Below are 25,273 nucleotides of genomic sequence, written 5' to 3'. Positions count from 1 at the left end.
ACATAAAAAGTCAGAATATGAGGAATTGCAGATATATTATGTACAGTAGAGCATGTGCATCAGGAGGGGAATGCATTGTTTTGGATATCTGGGGGAGGGGGAGAAACAAAACTTGTCCACACACACCAAGTCAGATCCATTTGCTATTTCCCACAGTAGTCGGTAGAATAAAAGAAGACAATTAGCTCCTTCTTAATAACAGATGTGTTATCTGCTCATTGTACTGCCGTCAATGGTCCATATGACCTCATGCAGAGAGATAAGGAATCCACTGATATTGAAACATTCCCCCACAACGGAGACATTAGAGTTTGAGGCAAAACATTACATTTTGTATCATCTGTGGGAAGGGAGTGAATGGTTGGCCTTTTTCTCTGAGGTTTTGGGGAAGTGGAAATGAAACAGGAAGAGCTTGGGGTGGGGGGAATGGGAAGGAACAAGGCTGAGGCAGGAAAAAGGAGAGGGTGGAGTGAAAATAGAAGAATACAGGGCTGGTGTACTGAGCATGAAACATGGGGGTATTCATGGGAAATAAGGCTGTGGTGTTTATCTGGTCAGCCTTGGGATGGGGAGCATAAACAGAATAGGGCTGAAGGGTTTGCTCAGGGAGAATGTAAACATGCGTATTATTTCACATTCAAGCAGCCAAATATTTACGTTTATGAGAAAGAAAAATAAGAGGACAGAAGTGGAAGATTTACGCGGGGGGACGACGACGACGACGACAATGATTTGGCCTCAAAGTTAAAAGCTAGAGCTCAAACCTGTCTGGGAGCTACCTCTTCATGCTTTCCCCCTTAATCTCAGCGGCGGAAAGGCGGTGGAGAAGGGAGTAGGCGGACTTACTCAGGGAAAGGAACTCTGCATATGTTCAGCACCTTAACAGCGAACAGAGTTGCTTTTCCTCCTTCCTGAACTGAGGGGGGGCAGAGAGAGCCTGACAGAGCAAGGCAGGGCTCGGGCAGCTACCATGGGCCCACAGGAGACCGAGGGTCTGAGCCAAGCTGCAGCGTTGACCGGGCAGCCTTGGGAGGGGCGTGGCGAACAGGAGGAAGACCCCAGGCCTGTGGACACGGAGCTGGAGAGCCCGGTTTGGGTGAGACGACGGGGCAGCGGACAGAGCGAGGCAGAGTGGGGCGGGGCGGGAGACAGAGACGCGTAACTTACTTGGGAGCTGAGGTAGCGCTTGAGGCACTCCTCGCAGACGGGCTTCTTACAGCAGGGCAAGGGCTTCAGGGGCTTCTCCTCCAGACACACGCGGCAAGTCAGCACCAGCAAGGGCCCGAAATCCCCGGAGATCAGTCCGGAAAAAGGCTCGGGCAGAAGGTACAAGTCTACCTCGATGCCGCCAGCGTTTCCTCCCCCTCCCCTTCCTCCTCCTCGCAGAGAGGGCGGCGAGGAGGCGGCGGGACGCGGGTCTTCTCCAGGCTGCGGGGAAGCCGGCGAGGCGTCGGGCCGTCGGTCGCTCTCCACGCAGTAGACGGTGCAGTAGACCGGCCTCAAAGGAAGCCGGCGGCTGTGGCTCTTTCCCGCTTCCGAGCCTGGACCCTCCTCCGAGGGAGCCCGGGCGCTGCTGCCGCCGCCCGCCTCCCGGCCTTGCGGCTCAGCAGGCGGCGGCTCGGCGCCGTCCTCTGGCCGTGGCCTGGATGCCCTTCCGCTCCCGATGGGCGGCGGCTGAACTCCCGCGGCCGGGAGAGCCGGCTCGGGGCTGGCGGCCGGGGCTGGCGGCGGCGGGGCGCTCGCCGTGCTGAGCTGCTCCCCCATCGCCGCCGCCACTGCAGCCACCCTCGCCGTGGCCGCTGCCCATCCAGCCGCCTCCCCAAGCGGGACCCGCACGACGCGCCCGAGCGCGGCCGGCCCCCCTTCGTCGCGCGGCCGGCCCTCCACGCGCGGGGGATCCGTGCGGCTCAAGCTCGCGCCGCCCGTCCCCAGCCCTTCGCGCGCAGGGCCCGACGCCCCGCCCGGGACCGCCTCATCTTGCCCGACTGGCCGAGTTCAAAGAGGACTAGCCCCGCCCCGCGCCGCGCGCAGACCGCGCGGCGCTACCTAGCTCTTAGCACCTTGCGGGACCGCCTCCAGCGCGCCCACCCGCCTCGCCCATCGGCGCGCGCCTCGCTCGCCGGGTGGGGTACTTCTATACGTTTAACTTTACATTTGTATTAAAGTTTATGAGAATTAACTCCATTATCGCTTAGATTTACTTCTTCTCGATGTTTATTTGGATTTTTACCAAAGCTTTTATTTTTTATTTTTTTATACGGCATAGGGGTTGTTTTTCCTTAACATGCAATGTTTCTGGAGTACAGCGGGATTTTGCTTCCAACTTGCATAGACAGGATGGAACCTTACTGCCCCTGTTCTTTTTTCCCTTCCTCTTACGCCCGAAGTCACGCCCACTACTCATACATTCATAAATCCGAAAACACTGCTAGCTTCCATGCGTCCCGAATTAGGTCATGAGCCTGAATTCCGAGGCATGGTCTTTCTAGGGAATATTGTTCCCGGAATTCCAGAGCTGATTTTAATGAGTCAGGCAGAGGGTAAGGTGAGTTTATTCCACCTCAATTCTTCCCTTTCCCTTTTTCTGACTTTATCTACAGGGAGAGGAATTTTCACAAGGTTGTGTTTGGTGTATAGTATGATCAAGAACAGAAAACTGAAAGGAGTTCATCTGAAGACACATTCAGATGACTGATTTTTGTAGATTTTGGCATCCCACCCTCAAAAATCAAACATTTCCAAGGTGGTTTACAAAATAATGGCAATTTCTACGTTGTGGTTGGGAGGAGAATTTGGTCACTGACTCAATAATAAAGGGACCTATACTGCTTGATGCCAAACAGCACCAATTAAGTACAAATGGTGTTTGCTTGGTAACATCAGTAGCTTCTATTTTGACTGGTGCACACCATTACAGCAGCATTACAAGATCTCAAATAGAGGTATTTCCAAAACTGGAAATGCCAGGGATTGAACCTGGGACTTTATGCATATTTTCCAGCACTGCGTTATGTTCCCTTCCCAATTTATGTATTATTATATCCCGCCTTTTTTTTTCTTGCAAGGAACCCAAGGCAGTTTACATAGTCCTCCTCCTCTCCATTTTATCCTCACAACAACCCTGTGATGTATGTTAGGATCAAGTCAGTGACTGGTCTAAAGTCACCCAGGGAGCTTCATAGCTGGGTGGGGACTAGAACCCAGATTTCCTGAATCCCAGTCCAACATTCTAATCACTACTCCACACTCGCTCTCAAGTAATACTAAGATAAATAGCTTATGTAGGCTGTAGTGCTTTGTATCTAATACTTATGTTCATTTCACGTTTAATAACTTTACAAGGTGTTTTTATACTGAATATTAATCAGTTCTACATATATCTTGCCCTGTAGGAAGAGTTTTAACTTGGAATGCATTGCACTGGGCCACAAATTCTCATCTGTGTATCTCTCAGTTCTCCTTTTTGTTCGTCCAGTAGCTGGTGAAGGCTACAGTGGTTATTCCTAGTATTAGCAAAGTTTGAGGATGTCCTCTGTCCTGTCTCTCCTGTGCTGATCATTATGTAGACAAAACTACACAATTCAGGAAGAAGAAGAATATGTTGGTATAATCAGGAGAACTCCAAGGTTTGCAGAAATAGAAAAAATCTTGAAAAATAAACTCTTAGGATATTAAACACTCCCCAAATAGGCAACACACGTGTGTGATCATGAAGAGGAAAATGAAGGGACAAAGAGTAGAGCTCGAACCTGGAAGTGTGGGGCCACTTACCCAAGCTGCCTGTTCAGAGCACAAGCCAGATTCAAACTATAGAGAGGGAAAGGTGATGGTGGCTGATGGGAGAGGAGGGAGGAAGAACACAGAAAATGGGGGTATAATGGGGGTGGTGAGACAAGATAGAGGACATAGAGGGAGTGAGGGGTTTGTGTGGGCACAAAATGTACTTTAATAACAACAACAAAAAGTTAAGAGAGCAAACTCTAACATAACAGCCACATAGCTGACTATGCTCAAGAGACTCAGAATGTTGACCGTCTGATGATTGCCTCATGACTAGACTGCTGTAATGCGCTCTGTGTGGGACTGCCCTTGCGCAGCAGCTAGGGTGTGCTCAGTGGGGCACCCAGCCGTGTTCACATTACACCTGTGCTAAAAGAACTGCACTGACTGCCTATTAGCTACCGACCCATGTTCAAAGTTATGTTGTTGACATATAAAGTCCTAAATTCAGGACCAGGATATCTAGCACACTGCTTTCCCCTATATATAGCCATGCTCTTCAGGGGAGGCCTTGCTGGTTGTTCTGTGACCAACAGAATGTCACCAAATAACATCTTAGAAGCAGACCTTCTCAGTAGTGGCACCTACTTTCTGGAATACTCTCCCCTGTGTGGTTCGGGAGGCAGAAAATGTGGTATCTTTTAAATACCTCCTGAAAATGCATTTGTTTAAGCAGGCTGTTCTTGGATTGTAATTAATCACAATTAAGCATGCTGCTCCATTTTATTGTTTTTGTATTGTTTTTATGGTTACTACAGCTAACACTGTTTTAATAGTGTATTTTAAGCTGTAATTTTTAACCAGGTCCTAGAGAACAACGCAGGGAAAGTTTTGGGGTGCAATATCCTAATAATAAGTAACAAAGGAAATATATATTTCACTTACATGCCTTCAAATCCTATGCCTTTTCATTAGTCAGGTGGTTCTCTGGCAAAGTTTGTTTGGGTCTCTCTGTGTGAGGAGACCTTGTGCCATATCCCCTATAAAAAGAATAGGAATCTTGAGTCCCTGCAGTTCAATGTCTCTCTGAAAAGCTGTAATGCAGAAGAAGGTGCAGAGATGGTGTCTGTTCCTCTAGAGGGCAGGACTAGAATCAGTGAGTGGAGACTACAGGAAAGCAAATTTCAGCTAAAATATTGGGGAAACTTCCTAAGGGCAAGAGGTGTTTATCAGTGGATCAGACTGCTACATCTGGTGGTAGGTTCTCCTTCACTGCAGGTATTTAAGCAGAGGCTGGACCTTCTGTCAGGGATGCTGTAATTGCACTCTGCATTGCAGATCCTGCACTGAGCAAGGATTTGGATTAGATCAAGGGTGGGCAACTCCATATTTTGGCTTGCAATAATCATCATCCTAAACCATTGGCTATGCTTGCTTGGGCTGATAGGAGCTGTAGACCAAAACATCTAGAGAACCACAAGTTGCCGACCCAGGATTAGATGATCTCCAAGGTGCCTTCCAACTCTATGCTTCTAGAAATCTAATTAAGGGGAAAGGAGGGTGAAATGGTGACTATATGGGTTGCCAGCTTTTTAACTTGCCTTTCTTCGGTGCCTTTAAGAGCAGCTTGACATGCCGGAATTTAGGCAATCTGGCTTTAGGCTATACCTGGTATTAGCATGAAGCTGGGGAAAAGCTTTACTAATTTATTTTCTACGTGTCAGACTACTGTTGGGCCAGTAAAAAAAAGTTGGCCATTCTTATGTGGACATCACTCTTGAGGAACATCAATTATATATCATCTGTTGATGAAGAAACCACAATTTCTTTATCAAGGAGGGAATTAATTGCCAAGGAGCATGGCAAATGGATAGAATCCCAAAGGTACAGACTTGGCAACAGTGCAGTACATTTATTGTAGGAGTACTTCTGACATTCAGATAATAGATACAAATTAAATATGTGCGAACTACACTTCAGCATTTTTAGGGATGTAACAACAACAACAACAAAGATAAGTGATGAAAGCCATTACATTGGTCTTTAATAGGATGTCAACCATCCGTGCAGCATGTTGCCTGAGAAGCCATGGAGTAGCAGAACCAGTCCTCAAGGATAAGGGTGTAAGGGCAGATAAACCCTGGATAGGCTTATCAGCTAGCCTGAACCATCCAAATCTAGATCATAAGCTCACAGATCCTTGGGAAAACTCTGGTTTGTCAAGCCCTGGACCCTGTCTCCATGACAACAGAAGGAGAAGAGAAGGGAGGCTTACCTGGATTTTTTCAAGGAATCGGCTTTGGTGCACTTTGGTCTGTGCAGGGGTCCACAAGCAAATGCACTGCTCCAATATAAGTCACTTCACAGAACATACTTCCAGGTGGGGTGGGGGGATTGGAGTTAACGTCATCAGACTGGCAGGGGCTGCTCAACCAATAGGAAAGCCTCCCCTCCCCCTATCCAGGCTCTCCTTTTTCCTTCCCCTGATACTCCCGTAAAGCGATGGATAGAAGCTTAGCCTCATTGACCACAATGGGAGTTACTTCTGAGGAGACCCCTTCCCCAAGCTATGCCTGATGCAACCAATTGTTTTTTATTTCTCCCCGTCTTAAACCACTATCTCACTTCGTTGCTATCATGCGATACTGCTAATAGGGGGCATAGCTGTTGCTAGACAAATGTGTGATAGTGATCTAGTGCAATTGTGTGATAGAGTAATAGAGCACTTGCATGATAGAGCAAATGTGTGATAGACGCATAGAAACATGAAAGATATCACCCATCCAGAAAGGAAGAAGTTCAAAAATTACATCTACAAAGGGGTTTTCAAAGTCACTAGGTCACTATCACGCATTTGTCCAGCAATAGCTCTGCCCCCAAATAGTGGCATCATGAGGTAGTGAGATAGGGGATACAGGATTGCTGGACAAATGTGAGATAGTGACATACTGAGATAGCAAGATAGGGGGGAGGTGTAGGTACTGCCGACAAAAGCGCTATTTCAGTGTAACACTTTAATTTTTAAAAAGAAGTTAGAGGCTGCCCAGGAGACACACCTATACTTTGTGGGGATGGCCACCAGAGTTTAGTGGTAGGCAAGGTGAAGTAAATGCCACGAGGTAGCGCAGAACTCTGACAGCCAGCCCTGAAATGGCAGAAACAATGTGGAAACTCAGGTGGGCAAAACACTGAAGAAACACCCCTTGACAGGGGTCAGTGAAATGAAAGACACACCCCTGGGCAGGGTTATCATGCCAGAGTAAATGCAGAGAGTGGTGCACACCACAACAGAAGTGCAGACAAGCTGAATTAAGGAAAACAATTGGACTATAAGTAGTCTCAGAAGAACCAGTTTTTCGGCACGAAACTCTGGAGTGGCTGCAAGATGGCCACAATGTCCAAACGTAGCCAGCTTGGAGTAAGTCGCTCATAGAGACACCCCCTTGGTCTACTTTAAGAGTAATTGAATTTGTTTTTCCTGCTGTCCTGGATGCACTTAGGGTGCAGTCATTAGGGATGTCAGAGAATTCCACCACGGATCTCGGTGAGGCCGAATGCTAGTGCATTCGCCCCCCCCGAAATCTGTGGCGGAATGGCCTGCCCCCCCGCCCGCCCGCGGATCCCCCCTGGGACGAGACTTACCTGGGGTGGATGTTCTGGGCGGCGGCGGCTCTGGCGGCGGCGGCTGGTCTTCCAACTGGCTGCCACCGCTGCCATTTGCAGTCTGGAGGTTTGTTGTTTTTTTTTTTTACAAAGACGTGATAGGCTACGTAAAGATTTACGTAGCCTATCATGAATGAGTTTAAAAAAAGAAAAGCTTACGCAAATGGCGGCAGCTACGGCCGCTGCCATTTGCATTCCTTATTTTTGGCCGTCTTAGTCAATGTAAATATTTATGTAGACTATTACGGCCAAAATAAAGGGGAACACAAATAGCGTAGCGGGCCCTATTTGCGTTCCCCTTTATTTTCGCCGTAATAGTCTATGTAAATATTTACGTAGACTAAGACAGCCAAAAATAAGGAACGCAAATGGCAGCGTCCGTAGCTGCCACCATTTGCGTACGCGGTTTGTTTTTGTTTTGTTTTTTACCCAGAGCCCAGAGGATTTCCGGCCGTGGACGGCTCTGGCCTGGGCCTGGCCAGCTGCTCCGCGGGGCCGCTGTGGAGCACAGCCGGCCGTTCGAGGATTCCGGGGGGGAGGAACGGATCACCTCCCCCCCGTTGAGGATTCCGGGTGGAGGGACGGAATGCCTCCCCCCCCATAAACATAATCCGCGGAAAGGTAAATGACTTTCATACATCCCTAGCAGTCATATTGACTGCACCCTCGCTTCTCAGAAGCCTCTGAAATCCAAGGCTTCTGAGATTACTCTGCCCTCCTGGGCTGAAGCTGGCAGGGTGGGAGGGGTCTTGCTAGGTTCTTAAAAGATCCGAGGCACAGGCCAGAACATAAATTTACATGTGGTTTTGTATATGTATGTCTATATATACATATAAAAGTCCAAGTTGAAGCAGGGTGTCAGTGCATTCAGATACATACATTAGAGGGATGCCCTGATACACCCCCCCCCCACTTCAACTTGGAACTTGATTCGGCAGTTTGGAAAACATCCTGCTTCTGCTTGGGCCAATTTAGAGTTGTCCACTTCAGCTCAGTACCAAACCCAAGTCAAGGTTCAGAAAACTTTGTACTTCCTGTTGACTATCATGGGAAATTAAAAAAACAACAATACTGTAACTTTTTTCTCTTGGTCAAAATTTGGATGATAACTGCTGACATAGTAGCCCCTTAAGAGGGAATTACACCTGCCCAATGTCAGAAAAATAGGTGCATGGTGTTTTGTGCTATGTGCCTTTATATTTTTATTTCTTTTAAAGGGAACTGCCAATAACCTTTTCATTCCTTGGAAGAATTGGATGAAAATTCATTGTTCCATCAGAGGGGATCCTGTCTGCCAAATTACAGAATGATAGCCACAAAGATTTTTCTGCAAGAGTAGCCTTGACATTTTGAAGGTCTCCAAAAGAGGGCATACTTGTCTCCCTATGTTCTTTGTGGACCATCATTCTAGAAATTACAGACAGCCTAAGGGTGTATCTAAGTAAGAAACCAGTAAAGTTTGAGAAGGATAGGTGTAGCAGTTCATGTGGAAGCAGAGCTCTCCAATTTGGGGGAAGGGAGTGATTTGCTTTCCCTTCACTTCACCCTGCCCATAATTTTTGGATAAATTTGTATGAAAATGCACTGGTCATAGATGTGTCCCTTGGCAAGAAACCTGCAAAGTTTCAGAAGGATAGGATCAGGGTCTAGGGAAGTATGATGCTTGAAATCCATTTTAAGGCTTTTTCATAGTGAGGTGTGCTAGCATTGGAAGGATGGGCATCTCATGGTCCCATCCTTGCCCTCCCCCAAAGCACAGTGATGGGAGCCCATGGTAAAAATGTACCCTAGGATTAGAAGGTGGACCTATAAGTCATTGAGCCACACTCCCCCCATCCTCTTGCAGCACTTAGGAAACAAAACCAAAATACGTTATTCTGAGACATAAAGATTGCCTGATTCTGCTTGGGCAGAATCAGGTCCAAACTTGGTCCAACTTGGTCCAAATTCAATGCACATCCCTAATTATATGTATATATGCATGCACATTTAAGATTACTGGGATTTATTTACATTTCACCAATGTTAGCAGCAGGGGAACATGGATGGGAGGGTGCTTTTGCACTCTTGTCCTGCTTGTGGGTTTCCCATGGGAATCTGGTTGGCCGCTGTGTGAACAAAATGCTTTTGAACAGAGGGTGTATTTTGAACAGAATGCTCTGTGAACAGAGGGCTTTTTCTTGGTTTAAAAAAACTGTACAACCTATTTAAAAGCCCCAGCACTTCCTGGATAATGACATCAAATAGTCCTATCCCTCCTTTTGATATAATCTGAGGCCTGTAGCTATTCAGGAGAAATTAAAGTGGAGGGGGAGAGAGAGGTTTTGGAGGCTTATTGAATATTTTGCTATGCTGAAGCTACTGAACTTCTGCAGAAGCCAAAGTTTCCAATCTGGGGCAGAAAAATCAGATGCTATGTGAAATTCTAGTTTTTCATATGGAGCTCTTCCTGTCTTTCCCTCTCCCTCATCAAAATTTCATTGCAAGCAAGCTCCCAGCAGTAGGCACGTAAGAGCAGAAAAATAGGTAGTGAAAGAAAACAACAAAATAATAAGCAGACTATGGAAGGAAAGGTGGCAGTCTCCTCTCTAGATTAAAAGGCTGGTGCATTAACACTACACTGCCTATTGATCTGCTAAGGGAGCAAGTCCTTAAGAGCTCCTGATAACAGCAAGGCTACTGAGCTGAGAGGAAAGAAGGAGGCTTGTATTAAAGGAGATAATGGCACCTGGGGCAGTTCTAAAGATCTGGGGCACAGCCCAGAAGTCCAAAGCCCATGCCCAGGTGGTCCCTTCCTAACCACCCCCATGGCAAGAGGATCATTGGAAGTGATCTTCTTCCCATCCTCCATCTTTGGTGATTTTCGCTTGGTAGCCTTTTCAGCCCATCTAACAAGAGTGCTTTGGAAGGGTTGGGGGAGGGAAGGAGGCTGGAGGAGGTTCAGGATATCCTGGCCTCTCCGGTTTCCTCCCCTCCCTGTCCACTGGAATGCCCCCTTTCCTTTTCCTCCAAGATCGGTGTTCCTTGGAGGGCAGCCAGTGCAGTTCTTTTCGCACTGGCTGTGAGGGGTCAGGGTTGGGGACTCAGATTTCTGACTGCCCCTTCTGAGGTTGGAGCACTGTCTCTGTCCTCAGAAGAGGTTTTTTTCCCAAGCAATCCTATGGTCCCTGGGACACTATGCCAGAGACCATAGGATTGCTCTCTCCAACTACTTCAATACCATGGGATTTCAATGGGACTTTTGCAGTCAGCCTAACTGTGTTTAGGACTAGTCTTTGTTTAACATTAAAATGCAATGGGTAGTTGATGGGAGGTACTTTTTTCATATCACTAAAATGCAACCAGGTCCGTAAAAAGCAGTATAAATAATTAAAATCAGACCGGTTACTCAATACGGCTAGTATTTGCCTGGTTGTTTAGGCCATTTGCAAAAAAGCAGATTATTAGATAAACATTTTCCCTCCTGGATTTAAGCTGCTTAGCCTTATGCAGCTTGCCAAAAGAGCCAGATGCAGTTTCAGGAGTAAAAATATTTTTCAGAGTGTTGAATTTCATATTAGATAGATAAGAGAAATGCCAGGTCTATATAGGCCATTACAAATAAAAATAGCTGTCTTTATGATTATGTATATGTGCAGATAGATCATGGCCTTCTGTTCACTTGAGTGGGTAGATTTCCAGTCAACTTACATAGTAAAACTTCCCTTATCCAAAAATCTCTCATGGTAGATTGGTCTTTGCTCCAGACATTCTTTGCAATTGTCAGCACTAGTTAACTTGTATGTGTAGTTTCTCCAGCCTCCCACCTCTGTGACCCAAATCTGGCAGACAAATGTCATTTTCTCTAGAGGATCTGCCAGATGTTGCAAATTCTACTGTTTTGATAGCTTCAAAAGTGAGAATTGATTTAAATCTTGTGGAATTTAAAAACAATTCGTGATGGGCAAACCTACCCCAAGTGAATCTGTTATTTACTCAAAAGTAATGGAGCTCAGAAGAACATTCTCTTTTAATACAATATCTTGTTCTGTGTATACAATATCAAAATGCATCTTGAGAACTGTAGTTTGGAATCACGTAGGTGGCCTGTCCATATAGGTGAACTAGGCAGTTGCCTAGGGTGCCAAGTGAAGTGGGGCACCAAAATCGGGGGGGGGGGGAATACATTTTTTTTAAAATATAAATAAAATAATGAAGATGTCATTATTTTGATTCCCATGCGCATACAGAGGGAATATGACCGAAGTTGTGAAGGTGAGTGCAAGTACAGCTCCAAATGTCAACATTTGGACACTGCTAGGCCTTTGCTCAATTACCTCATAAAGCAAAAGAGATAAGAGTGTGCTGCCTTGATTCTCACAGAAGAGCTGGGAGACTCCCCTTTCCCAGAAGCTGGAATGTTGAGGCCCTAGTCTCAGAGAAGGGGTGATTAATTTCCCAGCCTGCAATGCTTTGAGCATCTGGGGTGCGGGGGGAGAAGCTCCCCTTCTCCTGAATGTGTGTGTGCTGGCCTGTTAGCTCCTGACAGGGGAGAGAGGCATTGACTGTCAGCTCATGAGCTGGAGGTGGGCATCTAGCAGAAAAGCTTATAAAATCTGATCCACAGGCTTTGTGCTTTGGTCTTGTTCCAAGTGGCAATATGTGCACAGGCCAGCATGGAGAAACTTGTGGCCCTAGGAATGGCTTCTGTGTCTATCTTGGGGGAACCAGATAGACACTTCAGCTGTGTCAACTTCATTGGCTGACGAGAGGTGTGAGCTTTATTTGCATGTATATTCTGCATCTACTTTCTGTCAATAAACTGTCAACCTTTTGCACAAATGGCTTTGTTTTATCTTGGTAATCAAAAGAATCTGCTTTGACTGGGCCCTGACTGAATCACAACCCCTGATCATGTGCTTCGGACCATTAAAGCACATAAACAGAAATGGTGTTTAGATGCAGACTGTGCATGCTCCGATGCTTGAAATCAATTCCAAATTTAATAGTGAATTCGTCGTGCATCAATCCAGGCTCGCTACAGAAGTGAGCATTACAAATCAACGAGTTTTCACCAATGACACGACTAATTACAAAATTTGGCGGCCTTACTAAAAAATAATAAGTATTTGGTTCTTTCACTTAAATATATGTGAAGTGCACTTTAGCAGAGTTTTTAGGATTCACGGTCTGAAGCCATTCTGTACAACGAGTAAGGATATACACAGCAAAGATATATGTTGAAATATTTCACGTGCTGAAATGTTTAGAACTCTAAAAACTTGAGATTCTCAACTCCCCCCCCCCCCAGCTTCAGAAACATCAATCCAATGTTTATAACTCCTGTGACAGCAAGCAGCAATGCAAGGCACAGATGAGACAGAACACTGTCAGGCTGTTCTGAATTCCTCAGTCACACACTGGAAGCAAGACCCATTTTGGAGGAGGAGGAGGATTTGCAGTGGTAGCCAGGAATGTACATCTGCAAATGAACCCTTACATAATTCATATGTTGGGACAGGGGAATTTCATGTGGCAGCTAGGAAAAGTTTTTATGTATGCATAATTCAAGTTGTATTTACAAGCTCTTTCTGGCAGCACTAAATATATGAATTCTGAATATGACACCGAGATCATGTAGTTCCTTTGTAAATTATCACAAGTATCGCTACTAGTATAACTTTAGGCATAATTGTTATAATTAATATAGATGCTAATGTGCTAAGATATTTTTATATATCCTTGAAGCAATATTCTTTAGTACTGATGAAAATCACAAAGGGGTACAAAGAAGTGGTAGCAGCAGCATTTCATTCTTAATTTTCCTCTTCTCCTTGATTAAAGTGTGATCTTATTATACAAAACCCCAAGATCCTGATTTCTGCTTTGACTTTCTCTTTCCCGCAAGTATGAAGGAGGAAATTTGCCACTGAGCCAAAGGGGATGCACTGACAAAGTTCCACATAATGGGACAAGGATATCCTGTTGAGAAGCATGCAGAAAGAAAACAAGAATATGTCTATTTGCTAGTTTTTTCTAGATGCCCACCCCTGACCCTACACAGGCCCATTTCCTGAATTGCTGTTTCTCTTGAGGAAGGTGTCAGTACAGATGTCTTTGGCTGCGGGATTTCCTCCTTGAAACCAGAGCTCCTCACTGTATTCTTCTCATTCCTGAACCAATGCAGTATATTAGTTCACCAAGTTGTGGTCGGTTGCACATTCCTCCTTTGCTGACTTTACTTGTTGCGGCCCACACGTTAAGTTACCCTGCTGCTGATCTTATTTAATCTCTGTATCAACATAAAGAATTGACATAGGCTCTTTGATCCCTGTTCAGAAAAGAAAGCTTCACTGTAGACAGGAGGGCATTATTACTGTGGAGTCTACAGAAATTTGAGCAGTTTCAGCTGCTGCCCTAGGGAAACCAAATACAGGAGAGTTTAGGGTTTGCTTGCTTGGAATGCACAGGACTGTTGATAGTGCTTAGATTTTGTTGTTACATTATCTAAAGACCCCGTTTTGAAGTAAGCGTTATGTTGGCTCATAGGACCACCTGTTTGGTGAAAGGCCCTTTTCAGACAATAAAAGTAAGTTAAAAGTCGCATAGAGTTGCTTTAGTTTTGAACCTGGATTCAAAGTTACGGTTCAGATCTGTTGTAGTTTTCATTATCTTAAACTGGTGGCACTCCAACTGAGCAGCAGGGATTCCTCAAGGAGAAGATAATTAATCACAGTGAGCTTCCCTGATAGGTAACATGGCGTAGTTATCCAATGTTAGTCCTACTTAGAGTAGACCCATTGAAATTAATGGGATTTAGGTCAGTCATGACTAACCTAAGTCCTATTCATTTCAATGGATCTAGTCTAAGTAGGGCTAACATTGGATACTACCATAAGGGAGCAATCCTATGGCCACTAGACAGCGGATAGACAGCCATAGGATATGCTGTTTTCCGGGAACCGACCTCAGATTCCACACTCTGAAGTCGGTTCCTGGAAAACCGACCTCCCCCCATTTCTGCACCACCTCAGAGGCAGCACAGAACAGCCCCGTCCTCTGCGCTTGCAAGAGAAGCGTGGAGGGGCCGGAAAGGGGTGTGGCTCGGAGCGTTCCTGGGCAGGGAGAGTGTAGCTGCCTGTACGACACATCCAATGTGTCATACAGCAGCCTCCTTCCCCACTCTGTGCTCCTGCGGCTAGACAGCCGCAATCAGCTGTCTAGCAGAAAAAGCAGGGCAGGAGGAGCATGGAGGGAATAATCCCCTCCGTGCTTCTCCTGCCCTGCACTGGATAGGCGGTCGCCTCCGAGTTTGGAGGCAGCCGCCTATCCAAATACAGTTGTGCCCTTATAAGAGCAATTTCAATAAAATTTGTCATTCAGAAAAAAGATAAGAAAATCATACAGTTCTAAAAGGAAGAACATTTTTAAAATAGTGTTTGTGTGAAGGAAAATATGTGCCTTGGACGTTGAATGTTCAAAGGTGTCTAGATGGTCCTGAAACTCTCACAGTATTAGTCCCTTTAAGACCCAACTCAAAGGGATTATCTGCAAATCACAATACTCAGAATGCAAATGAAAACCCTGAATATTTTTTAATCTTATATATGTTAGGCCTCTGATAGCATGGATCTGTTTTAGGTAACACCAATCCACCAACACCAACCTGGAAGGTTGGAAGAAACTGGCATTTCTTTCGGAAAAACCCTCTAATTGTAGCTTTCTTTGAATTAGATAAACTCCATACTAAAAATACTGTATATAAATACTGTATTTTTACAGTATATAATTGGAACACAAATTTTGTTCTTACCTATAATAACAGCAATGGCTCCTATGACCAGTCCCAAAACCAGTATCAGTCGTGTAATAAGCAACTTCCCACCTAAAAAGGAAAAAATGCTACATGAGATTTCAAATAATGTTACTGTACTCTCCATAATGGGTGGGCAGGAAACATAGACAGCCTTAGACAGTGACTGGGTTCGGATGACATGTCGTGGTTCAGTGTTGCATATCCAACCCACGTTTGGGGGTTGCCATGTTGTGCAAATCCAGCGAGTGTGGGTTGTAGAAGGTTAAAACAGCCCATAGGTTATGCGAGGGTTGTTTAACCCTCGTATAACCCTCGCTCACTGGGTGTGCACCACACAACAACCCCTGACCAAGGGTTTTATATTCAAAATGGTGGCCACACACAACTGTACACACCGCAGCCCACTGCAAGTTAAATAACCCATGGTGGGCTGTCCTGTCATGTTGTGCAAACAACCCCACTGTGTTGTTCATTTACATGGAAAATTACATATGCTAAAATTTTTGCTTTCTATAAATAAGTGTCCACCACAAATAAGCTGAACATAGAGAGTTTTTTTTAATCTATATGTAACTACAGTACATGCAGGGCAGAGGGATTTTGGTCAGGGTTAAACCTCAATTTGTGCTACAGTCCCAATAGAAACTGCTCCCCACCTAGGATTAGATAATAAAAAACCCTGATGTGGCTATAAACCAGACGATTAACGTAATGTATAATCAGGTCCTTATGAGACCTTGTAGTTATTTGAACATGGAATCACACAGTTGAGATTTTCACCTTTTCTTGAAGGAGAGGAGAGGAGACTGCTAACGGGATCTAAAATGCATGAGCTCAAAGCCCATCTCACTTTCTTCAGGGGTGGGATAGAGGAAGTATGATCCCCTCCATGCTTCTCCTGCCCTGCTTTGGATAGGCAGTCGCCTCCGAGTTCGGAGGAGGATGCCTATCTAGGTAGGATTGCGCCCTAAGTTACCACTTCTACTAGTAATCCACATTCAGTGCCCAGGCCCAAGAGTGTTTGAGGTATGTTCTAGGACAGGCAACTAGTAGGCCAAATCAGATGGAGGGCCACAGCTCTTATCAGCCCTAGCCCATCATCTCAGTAGTGAGAGATGATGGGAGTTGTTGGCCAAAACAGCTGGAGGCCCACATCATGTTACTCACCCTGTACTGACATGTAGCATCAATGAGCCCAGTATTCCTAGTTAGGGTCACTAGGTTCCTTGAGGTTCACATCCTGAGACTCATCTGGGACCTAACAGATAGGGCTTCATAGCGTAGCCAGGTTTGTAAAGGAGCACAGTCTGGCTGTGTCTGCTTTCTCAGGATAGGGCCTGATGAAATGGGGCAAATCGAATAGCACAAACTCTCAAGTCTGTACCATTGATTCTGCAGACTCATTCTGAAAATTTTAGTCCCTCCCCAGGAGACCCTGAGAAGGGGACTAAAACAGTGACTTCCATTCAGACACTGAGACCTGGTAACCATAAGCCCGGCCAGCACTCTGTGGAAACCACAGAATATGCCCCTAGAACAGAATAGAAAGAGAAATGTTTTAAATAAATACTCTGGATGTACAGGGATTCCTCAGCTGGAAAATTAACATGGAATGTCCTCCTTAAGGGTAGAAAGTCTGAAAGTTGCTGCTCTTTCCTACTGCCAACAGGCATTCCCCACAATTATACAACAACTTCAGGCAGTGGGTGCAGAGTTGTACAAAAGGTAGTCCAAGCCCAGATCATAGAAGCTCCTTCTGGGTATTCACAGCACTGGTGCCAGCACACAACACCCTTTGGCAAATGGCAGGGCCCCAGCTGGTCTCGCCACCACTGATGCCAGGTCTGGTCTGTCCCTTAATTTATTTTTTGTCTGGCACTGTGTAGTCCCACATAGCTGGATGTGCTGGAGCCACCATCTTTATTATCTAAAATAATGTTTGCTTTTAAAAGCAACCTGTAGAAATGTAATTTCACAGCAAAAAGGGTCTAGTCAAAATGGCAGAAGCCTCTGAGTCCAGTGCAACATTTGCTGTATATAGCACTTGCTTGGTAGAATGAGAAAACACAAACGCTGACCCTTTCAAATTCCACAAGACAAAAGGATTGAGTAGAGAAATGTGTGGATTTTCCAAAGCACATCTTAAAGCAAATATATAAGGGATTTCACTTGAACCAAGCTATGTGCTCTGAGCTTCTGTTCACAAAACAGGAAGCTCGTTTATAGTATTCGGTCTTCTGTATAAAAATCAGGCCCTTTTGCACACCCACCTGTTTACAAGATTATATAAGATTGCTTGTATATAAAGATTTGTCCATTGAGGCTGCAATCCTATACCCATTACCCTGGGAGTAGGCAAAATTGAACACAATTTTGAATACAAAATTGAACACAATGGGACTTATTTCTGAGTAGACATATATATGATTGCACCGTAAGGAAACTTGGAAAGCTTAGTGCATCTGCCGCCTTCCTGTCTACCAAAAGACCTGTCAAGTTATCTGACTGAGCATGTGGTACAGCAGATTATCTGATAACTTTCCCCTAAAATAACATTTTTACCCTGCAAGAAGTGGCATGAATTTAACTTCTGAAGGTCCATAAGGCTGCAAAGCTCCACTACCTATACAAAATTAATGCCTGAATTGAAATATTCAGATAGTGCCAAAAACTGCAGTGTAACAAGACTAGTTCTGCCAGCCTATTCATGATGCTGTATGGGGCCTATGTCATGATACCTCAGGATATTCAGATTCTTCTACTGATTCAGATGAATTAGGTAGTCACTTTTCTGACTCGGTGATACCTCTAAACTTGTTGGGGCTGGTCAGCTGCTTGGAATTCACTTTCCAGTGACATCAACACGGACGCTGCAGATGTGGATCGGGAGGACATCAGAAGCTGCCTTATAATGAGTCAGACCATTGGCTCACCTAGCTCTGTGTTGTCTACACCAACATAGGCAGGGTGGGTTATTTCAGCTGTGGCTGGCCTCCATTGACTGGCAGAAGCTCTCAAAGGCTTCAAATAGAGGGTCTTTGTCAGCCCTACCTGAAGATACCAGGGTCTCAACCTGGAACCTTCTGCATGCAAACTGTGCACTCTACCACTGAGCCATGGTCCTTCCCCAAAGAACATCGCTAATTTTGATCTAACATGTGGCTTTAGGTTGTGGCTGCAGAGGCTTGACATAGCAGCTTGCTGTACCCTGCACTTGTACTCTGGGCTGGGGGCTCATACCATACATTCATTTTATAAACTCCCCCATCACATAGATTTTTACAAACACACAAGGAAGAGGGAGAAAACCCTGCATAATGAATGATAAATCCAAGCTGCTGCTGCTTCTTTTTTTAGCTCCCATTCATTTTCTTTCTATTTTGTACAGTAACTAGCCCATGTTGTTCCTATTCCTATTAATAGCAAAGTTTGGGAATACATGCTGATCATTATGCAGCAAAACCATGCGATTTAGGAAGAAGAATATATCAGAATGCTCAGGGGGACGTATGTCATTCTGAAAATACAGTAGAGTAATTCAACAGTCTTTTCCTGTGCATTCCAGGATGAATGAAAGCAAATGCCCTGTGCAGACAACAGTGTACGGTGAATTCAATTAACACCAGGATATGGTGATGGGGGGGAATGGGAACATGCCAACATTAAGGGCTAGCATTGCTGGGTACATGCCAAGGCATGCACTCATTACCCATTGCCCTACTTTTATTCCTCCTTACAGTTCACTTGTCCCTCCAGGCAAGTGAGCTGAGAAAGGGGTGAGGACAAGGAGGAGCAGCAGTCTCTCTGATGTCTTTTCTGAGGTTGCAGTTGAGACCTCGGAGTAGAAGCTTCTGTGGAGATTTCCATGGCATCAGGGGGCAGGAGATGGAGATCCACAACTGGATCTCTTCCTTCCTGGTCATAGCTCTGTCTACAGCCGCAGAGGAGGTCTGCACCATCCTATTGCTTCCTAGACACTGTCTGGGGAGCCATAGGATGACTCTGTAAGACTATTTTATTCTGGTGGGCATTCTTTTAGTTGACGCTTTGGTTTTTGTTTTTAGTCTCCCTCCCTCCCTCTCTCTGGTTTTTAAGAGGCTGTTTTATTGTTAGGTATGTTTTTAATTTTTGTAAGCCACTTTAAATTTGATCTTGCCACAGAAAGGATATACATACCCAAATAAATGAATAAAATATTTTGGAATATTGTTATTGAGGATTCCCAATTCTCCAAGCCATGGTTTGGAGGATCATCTGAAATGACAGGATTGCGCTCTAAGTGAAAACTCTGGATTCAACATAGCAAGGTCTGAAATGAGGTGGGTGGGGCCAGGACACCCAGAGACATAGAGGGTGGGTGCCAGCGTGCACTGCCCTGACTCTCTACTGCTTTTAAGCCCTCATGCATTAGCCTGAATGCCTGAACAGGACTAGAGTCTTAAGATGGAGGAGGAGGATTTGCAGACATTCAAACTGAGTTGTACCAGGTGAGCAGATCGTTTCAGTGCCCCTAGGATATTTAGGAACAAGAAATAGCAGACAATTGTTCATCCTCCATTTTTGAAAATATAAACTCCAGCTATTAACTCAGACCAGTCTTGATCCTGGGTTCCTTGGCTGATGGAAAACAGAACCAGAGATAAATTAGGCAGTCTTTATATTAACAACGATAATATATAATTATAATTTTAGATAGTTGAGTTTGGAATGCTGATCACCCTCAAAGCCATTGGTATGGAAATGCCTTTTACAGTTTTGTTTCGTATCTCATTGTCCTGCTACTGTAAGTTGTATATTTGCAGTACATACACATCCCCCAGAACTATGAATAAATGTTATTTTAAAGCCAGATGCAAAATATGCATATAGACATATCTTAAACATGTAAGAAACTAGTCAACCATTGTTGGTATCCTAGTTTTCTGAACTACTTGGAGCAATACCATGGTGCAACTTCCAGAATGACTCCCTTTGAGGATCTGGAGCATTTGTGAACCCATTGCAGGACACTTCTTGTGAGGAAAATAAAAATAAACAAAAGCTTTCTAAATGAGATTTTTCTCATCTGCATTTACATTTCAATCTCACAGAAATGTTATAAGGCAAGCTTTTGACAAGGAAAACCCAATATTAACTGTAGATGGAGAACATTAAAAGTTATGATAGTTTCCTTGTACAATTGTTTGTAGAAAATGTGTAACCTGAACCCAGAATCATCATCACATTGCTGGGCTAGTCAAAATGAACTCTAATCCAGCTAACATAATATGCCCACAGACCTTCTTTGTTCTCTGCACACCCAGGTGGCCAGCCAGGCAGCCTTAATATATGAAAACAAATTCCCTTTAGTTTATATTTTGCTCTGAATGCCCATGCCTGATGAAGAGCTTTGTGTGGTTCAAAAGCTTGTAAAACATTTTATGGATTTATGAAGTACTGTGATATTTATGTTTTATGACAAACAATGTATGGGTTTCTTAAGAATATTGAACCTTGAAGGTTCAAAAGTGTGCGAAATATTACATAAAGAACTTTGTTTTTCATGTTCTGTGAACAAAACATTTTATAGCTATGTAAAGAATCTTGTGCAATTCAACGTTCCAAAATCTAGATATGGAGCAGTATATAAATATTGTAAAATAAAAATAAAGCATGTTATACAGTTTGTCTGATTAAGTTGGTCATGTATTCCGTATGTGTAAAACTGAGTAAGCACTTAAGCAGTTTTTTCTCAACTAGTTTACTTTTTGATAATTATCACAAATACAGAATATGAGACTGGTTTTTACCAGATAATGTAACAAGAATGATTCTTTGGCACCAGTGATTTAAATAGTAAGAAAGTTACTCAGATTGTAGATGTGCTGTTGGTAAGATGAAACAGCCAGCTCCTAAATCAGGTTTGGGGTTTGGAACAGCCACTAGCCTTAGAAACGTGAGGCCCCTTGAAGGGAGCTGTGATGAAACGGTATATTGTTTTATGGTTTGTCTATTATAATGTCTGTTTCCATTGTTGATGTGTTATAACATGTCTTGTCTCTTTAAGACTTTGGTAAGTAGGTGGGATACAATGAATATGGACTTGAGCACACTCCGGGAGAGAGCCCACGACAGGAAGGCCTGGCGTGCTATGGTCCATGGGGTCACGAAGAGTCGGACACGACTGAATGACTGAACAACAACAAAGTAGGTGGGAGGGGGAAATTGGAATGCTCAGAATTTAAATACTGTCTCCTGATTGGCTGTGGGGTTTTACTGTTGGGAGAGAGGGAGAATAATAGGAGCTGGGTTTGTTGTGAGTGGTTAGATTGGGTTTGGTGGCTTGAGGATTAGGTAGGACTCTGGGCTCTAGCTTTAGGGGTGGACAGATTCCCTGGGAGGTGGAGGGATGTTTATTATTTTTAAAGACTATTATTAGATGGGGTAGAGTGGGCAAGGATATAATAAAAATGCAAAACAATATTTTACCGCATGTTACACTGACTAACTTGAAACATCTTATCCTTTGTAAATAACGTTTAATTTTTATTTTGTTAATACAAACTACATCATTCTTGGTCTCGTTATTAACAGGGGCCCATCTACATGAGCCATTTACTCCAGGGCTGCTGCGATTCGAGGTCCTTCGGGGCACATGACAAAGTCACCGCTTCGCAGCCTAATTGTGGTTTTCACCCAGAAAATGCGGATTTCCAAAGACGCGTTTTGCTGCAATGTTTTTGGTTTGCTGCGGGTTTCCCACAGTTGCAAGATGTCTGTCCCTTCCCCAAACTGACTTTACATTTTGTGGTGGGCATGTGGTAGACATGCCTAGTGCTTGTGCCACTCTGTGACGCCTCTCCACTCCTCCCCATTCCCTTGGGGCTGCGCAGTTACAGATGCAGAGGGATGTGTGCTCATTTCTTGAACCACACTTTGGCAGCTTCGTATCTTTGCAATGACTGCTTTGGAATCATTGACCAAGGGCCGGGGGTCTTGGGGGAGCAGAAGGTCCAGGACCAACTTTGCTCCAGCCACAATTTAGAATGATGGGTAGGCATGTACCTCTCAAGGGCACATGCCTTGGTGAACCATTGAGAGAGTCTCAGGCTGGAGAATTGCCAAACCAGGAACAGACAGACACAAAAGAACCCCTAAAATACAAAACAACCACTAAACCCCAAAGTGTTGCACCCCCACATGCCTGTGCAGCTGCGCATTTAAATATAATGGTAAAAAAAAAGAAAAAAGGGCAGTGTGACTGCCACAGTTGGCTATGTGTCAGCATGCAGCGGATTTTCCTGTTGGAGAAGTCCGCAATAAAACACGCGGGTACCGCAGCAGAAGCTAATTCGCAGCTACAAGGCTGTGCAGTTACGACGGGGTGGGGGTTGAAAACGGTGCCGTGTAGATGGCCCCAGGGAAAAGGTTTGATGATAGTAAGAATGTAATAAGCTAGAGTTACAATATCTTTACACACACACATACACACAAACAAGAGGAGGGCGGTGGCAGCAACAGCTTTAAAGGATCTGTAGAAGAGGTTTTCTCAGCAGTAGAAGAAAACACCTCCGTAATGGATTTTGAGGTTATTATGGTTGTATTCCTTCCTCACACACTCACTGTCTGGTTTTACCTAAAGGAGGAGGTTGAGAAAATATAAAGGTATTAAGAATTCTAGAGTTAGAATTTGTACCTGAGGCTGTGGAGATTTTTATGAGGAGTGGTGATGAGTTAATAACCTCAAGTGGGGAAAGGGTAGATATGCCACAGGAGAACTTTGGCATCTCTAAGACAGTGGAGCCTACCAGCCCCAATGTTTCTGGGACTGACTAATAAAATGGCGTCTCTGCCATATAACTATTATTAGCATATGAAATGCTCCAGTGAGGTGTCCTCAGTGACCAACTTTAAATCTTGACAACATTTGGCTTTCATGAAGTATTAGGAAAATACACCAATCCTCATAATTATGGGTGTGTATAGAGGGAGAGTCTGAATATTCCAGGGCTTATACCACATGTTATATTTATGAAAGAAAAACGAAGGTACATTTCACAATCGTTACTTCAGAGAAGCATATTTTCTCTGAAATAAGTCCTATTGATTTTTATGGGAGTTAACATTCAAGGAAGCATGCTTGGGATTGCAGGTTTTATTTCAGTTTCAATTTCCAGTTTGGTATGTGAAAAGTGCCTTTCCTTCAAATAACTGTAAGGTCCAGAAATTGGAGTGGGGAGAGAGAAAGGCCCTCCCCCCTGCAACATCATCAGTGTTTGTGTGTGGACATGCATATGCACTCCCAATGTACCTTGGCACTCTGTGCACACACAAATACTGGTTCCTCCAACATGATCCCTGTTGATGGAGACCATCTAGTGTCAGTAATGGTGGGCAGGTTTTTATCCACTGCAACATTTTGCCTTGGGTGCAATATTTTATTCCCCCACCCACCCCAAGAATGGCAGCCATTCACCTATATGGGAAAAAAGTAAAGGACGTATTCAGATGTACTATTGGGGTGGGCCCCTGGTGACCCCAGCCACTAAGAATCAAATCTGCTCCTATCTGTATAGACTTGTAATGGGTTCTGTTTCTTGGTCATGCTGGAGTGTGACAGAATGTTGGGGCCTGGATATGTAGATACAGCTGCAGAATGGTGGATTCAGGCCTGCCCAGAGGGGATGGGGCAAAGGGAACAGTTTGCCCCAGGCCCCTGCACAGCAGCCCCCCGCCCCCCCGGCAAGCATTATCTTATTTTAATAAAATACGAGCTATTCACATGACCCAAGGCAAGGAGATAATTTTTTTAAATTTCAAAAAACATGCTTGCACATGCTTAGAATGTTCCTGCTGCTCCAGAACCTTTCCCTAGCCCCCAGGGCCACCCAGAGGAATCTGGGGGCCTGGGGCAATGGAATTTTCAGGGGGGCCCTGTCACAAACAAAAATTGCAGTCATTTTGAAAATATATATAATTAAAACACAATAAATCCCATAAAAAGTCCCAGCTTCTCAAACAGCTATAGTATACATATAAATACCTACATAATTAAAAAGGAAATATCAAAATATTTGTACCTAATAACTAATTATTGATATGCTTAATCTTTCTGCAATAGGTAATTAATTTTTTAATTACCTCCTCCCCTTATAGCCACCCCTATCCTCGATTCACTACTCCTAGAAGAACTGTGCACACAGAGCTTTCAGCAGTGTAGTAACCAAGTTCTGAGCTGCTTCCTCAAATTGTTTTTGTCAGAAGCCTGGAACAGAATACAAAATTAATACAAAACAACACGAGCTGATAGTTTTATTCAAAACAAGAAATAACATACTGCCCTGTACCACAGTAATGCTATGCACAGCAAGAGTGTAAGAGCCATTACTAACTGTGACTTCAAAGTAAAAATGCATATGATTGAAAGAAGGCCTATGGGATATACCACATAACCAGCCAATGTGGAGTAAGGATTATGACCAGAAGTTCTGTTATAATGCATGACCTTTATAGGAAGACATGATTGAGAAGTTGCCCTTGAATATTTGGTATAGATAAACACAGGGCTTTTTTTAAAGTGTGGCCCAGCAAGCAGAAAAAGGAAGAATTTAGCCAGGAGTATGTATTCTAAGGCAATTTATCAATGCTTGGGAGAAAGCGGGGGGGGGGGGATGACCCATTTCACACACAGGAAAACTGAAGCAGCAGGCAGTCAATGCTGAGTATGGGTTACATAATCACAGGGTTTAAAACAATAATTTTGACCAGCAAATAGGAAATAGGAGGAATTTAGCCAGAAATGTGTGTTCTAAGGCCCTACTTTCCACCACCAAAAGAAAGGAAAGGGGTGGGGGGGAAAGATAACAAAAAAAGACTGAGGGCACAATTCTATCGAGATAGTCAGCCGCCTCTGAACTCGGAGGCGGCCACCTATCCAAAGCAGGGCAGCAGAAGCATGGAGGGGATCATTCCCTCCGCTCTTCTCCTACCCTGCTTTTTCTGCTAGACAGCCGATTGTGGCTGTCTAGCCTTAGGAGCACGGAGCAGGGAGGGAGGCTGCTGTACAACACATTGGATGTGTCATACAGGTAGCAACGCTCTCCCTGCCCCAGAACT

The 25,273-nt window shown here is 44.4% G+C and overlaps 1 protein-coding gene and 1 long non-coding RNA gene across 4 annotated transcripts in view; one reads left to right on the top strand and one right to left on the bottom strand.

Moving 5' to 3' along the window:
- Positions 1 to 2,171, bottom strand: part of RNF217 (ring finger protein 217) — a 56,855-nt gene extending 54,684 nt beyond the window's left edge. For all 3 annotated transcript variants that reach the window (XR_014786673.1, XM_084827449.1, XM_084827447.1), the window contains exon 1: positions 1,168 to 2,171. Coding sequence is in view for 2 of the 3 variants with exons in the window: in XM_084827449.1 (XP_084683575.1) it covers positions 1,168 to 1,764 (597 nt within the window). In the remaining variant the exon portion in view is untranslated. The remainder of the gene's footprint in view (positions 1 to 1,167) is intronic.
- LOC146359495 (uncharacterized) lies at positions 888 to 23,578 on the top strand. The gene is made up of 3 exons (XR_014786674.1): positions 888 to 1,096; positions 21,225 to 21,364; positions 21,752 to 23,578. It is a non-coding gene; the product is annotated as an uncharacterized LOC146359495 (long non-coding RNA).
- Positions 23,579 to 25,273: the final 1,695 nt, after the last annotated feature.

The sequence above is a fragment of the Heloderma suspectum genome, chromosome 1, assembly GCF_057233095.1.
Source record: "Heloderma suspectum isolate Gila_16-S chromosome 1, 16-S_ref, whole genome shotgun sequence".
In the NCBI taxonomy this organism is placed as follows: domain Eukaryota; kingdom Metazoa; phylum Chordata; class Lepidosauria; order Squamata; family Helodermatidae; genus Heloderma; species Heloderma suspectum.
Note: the sequence above shows the minus strand (reverse complement) of the source record. Positions and strands in the feature narration are given on the sequence as shown.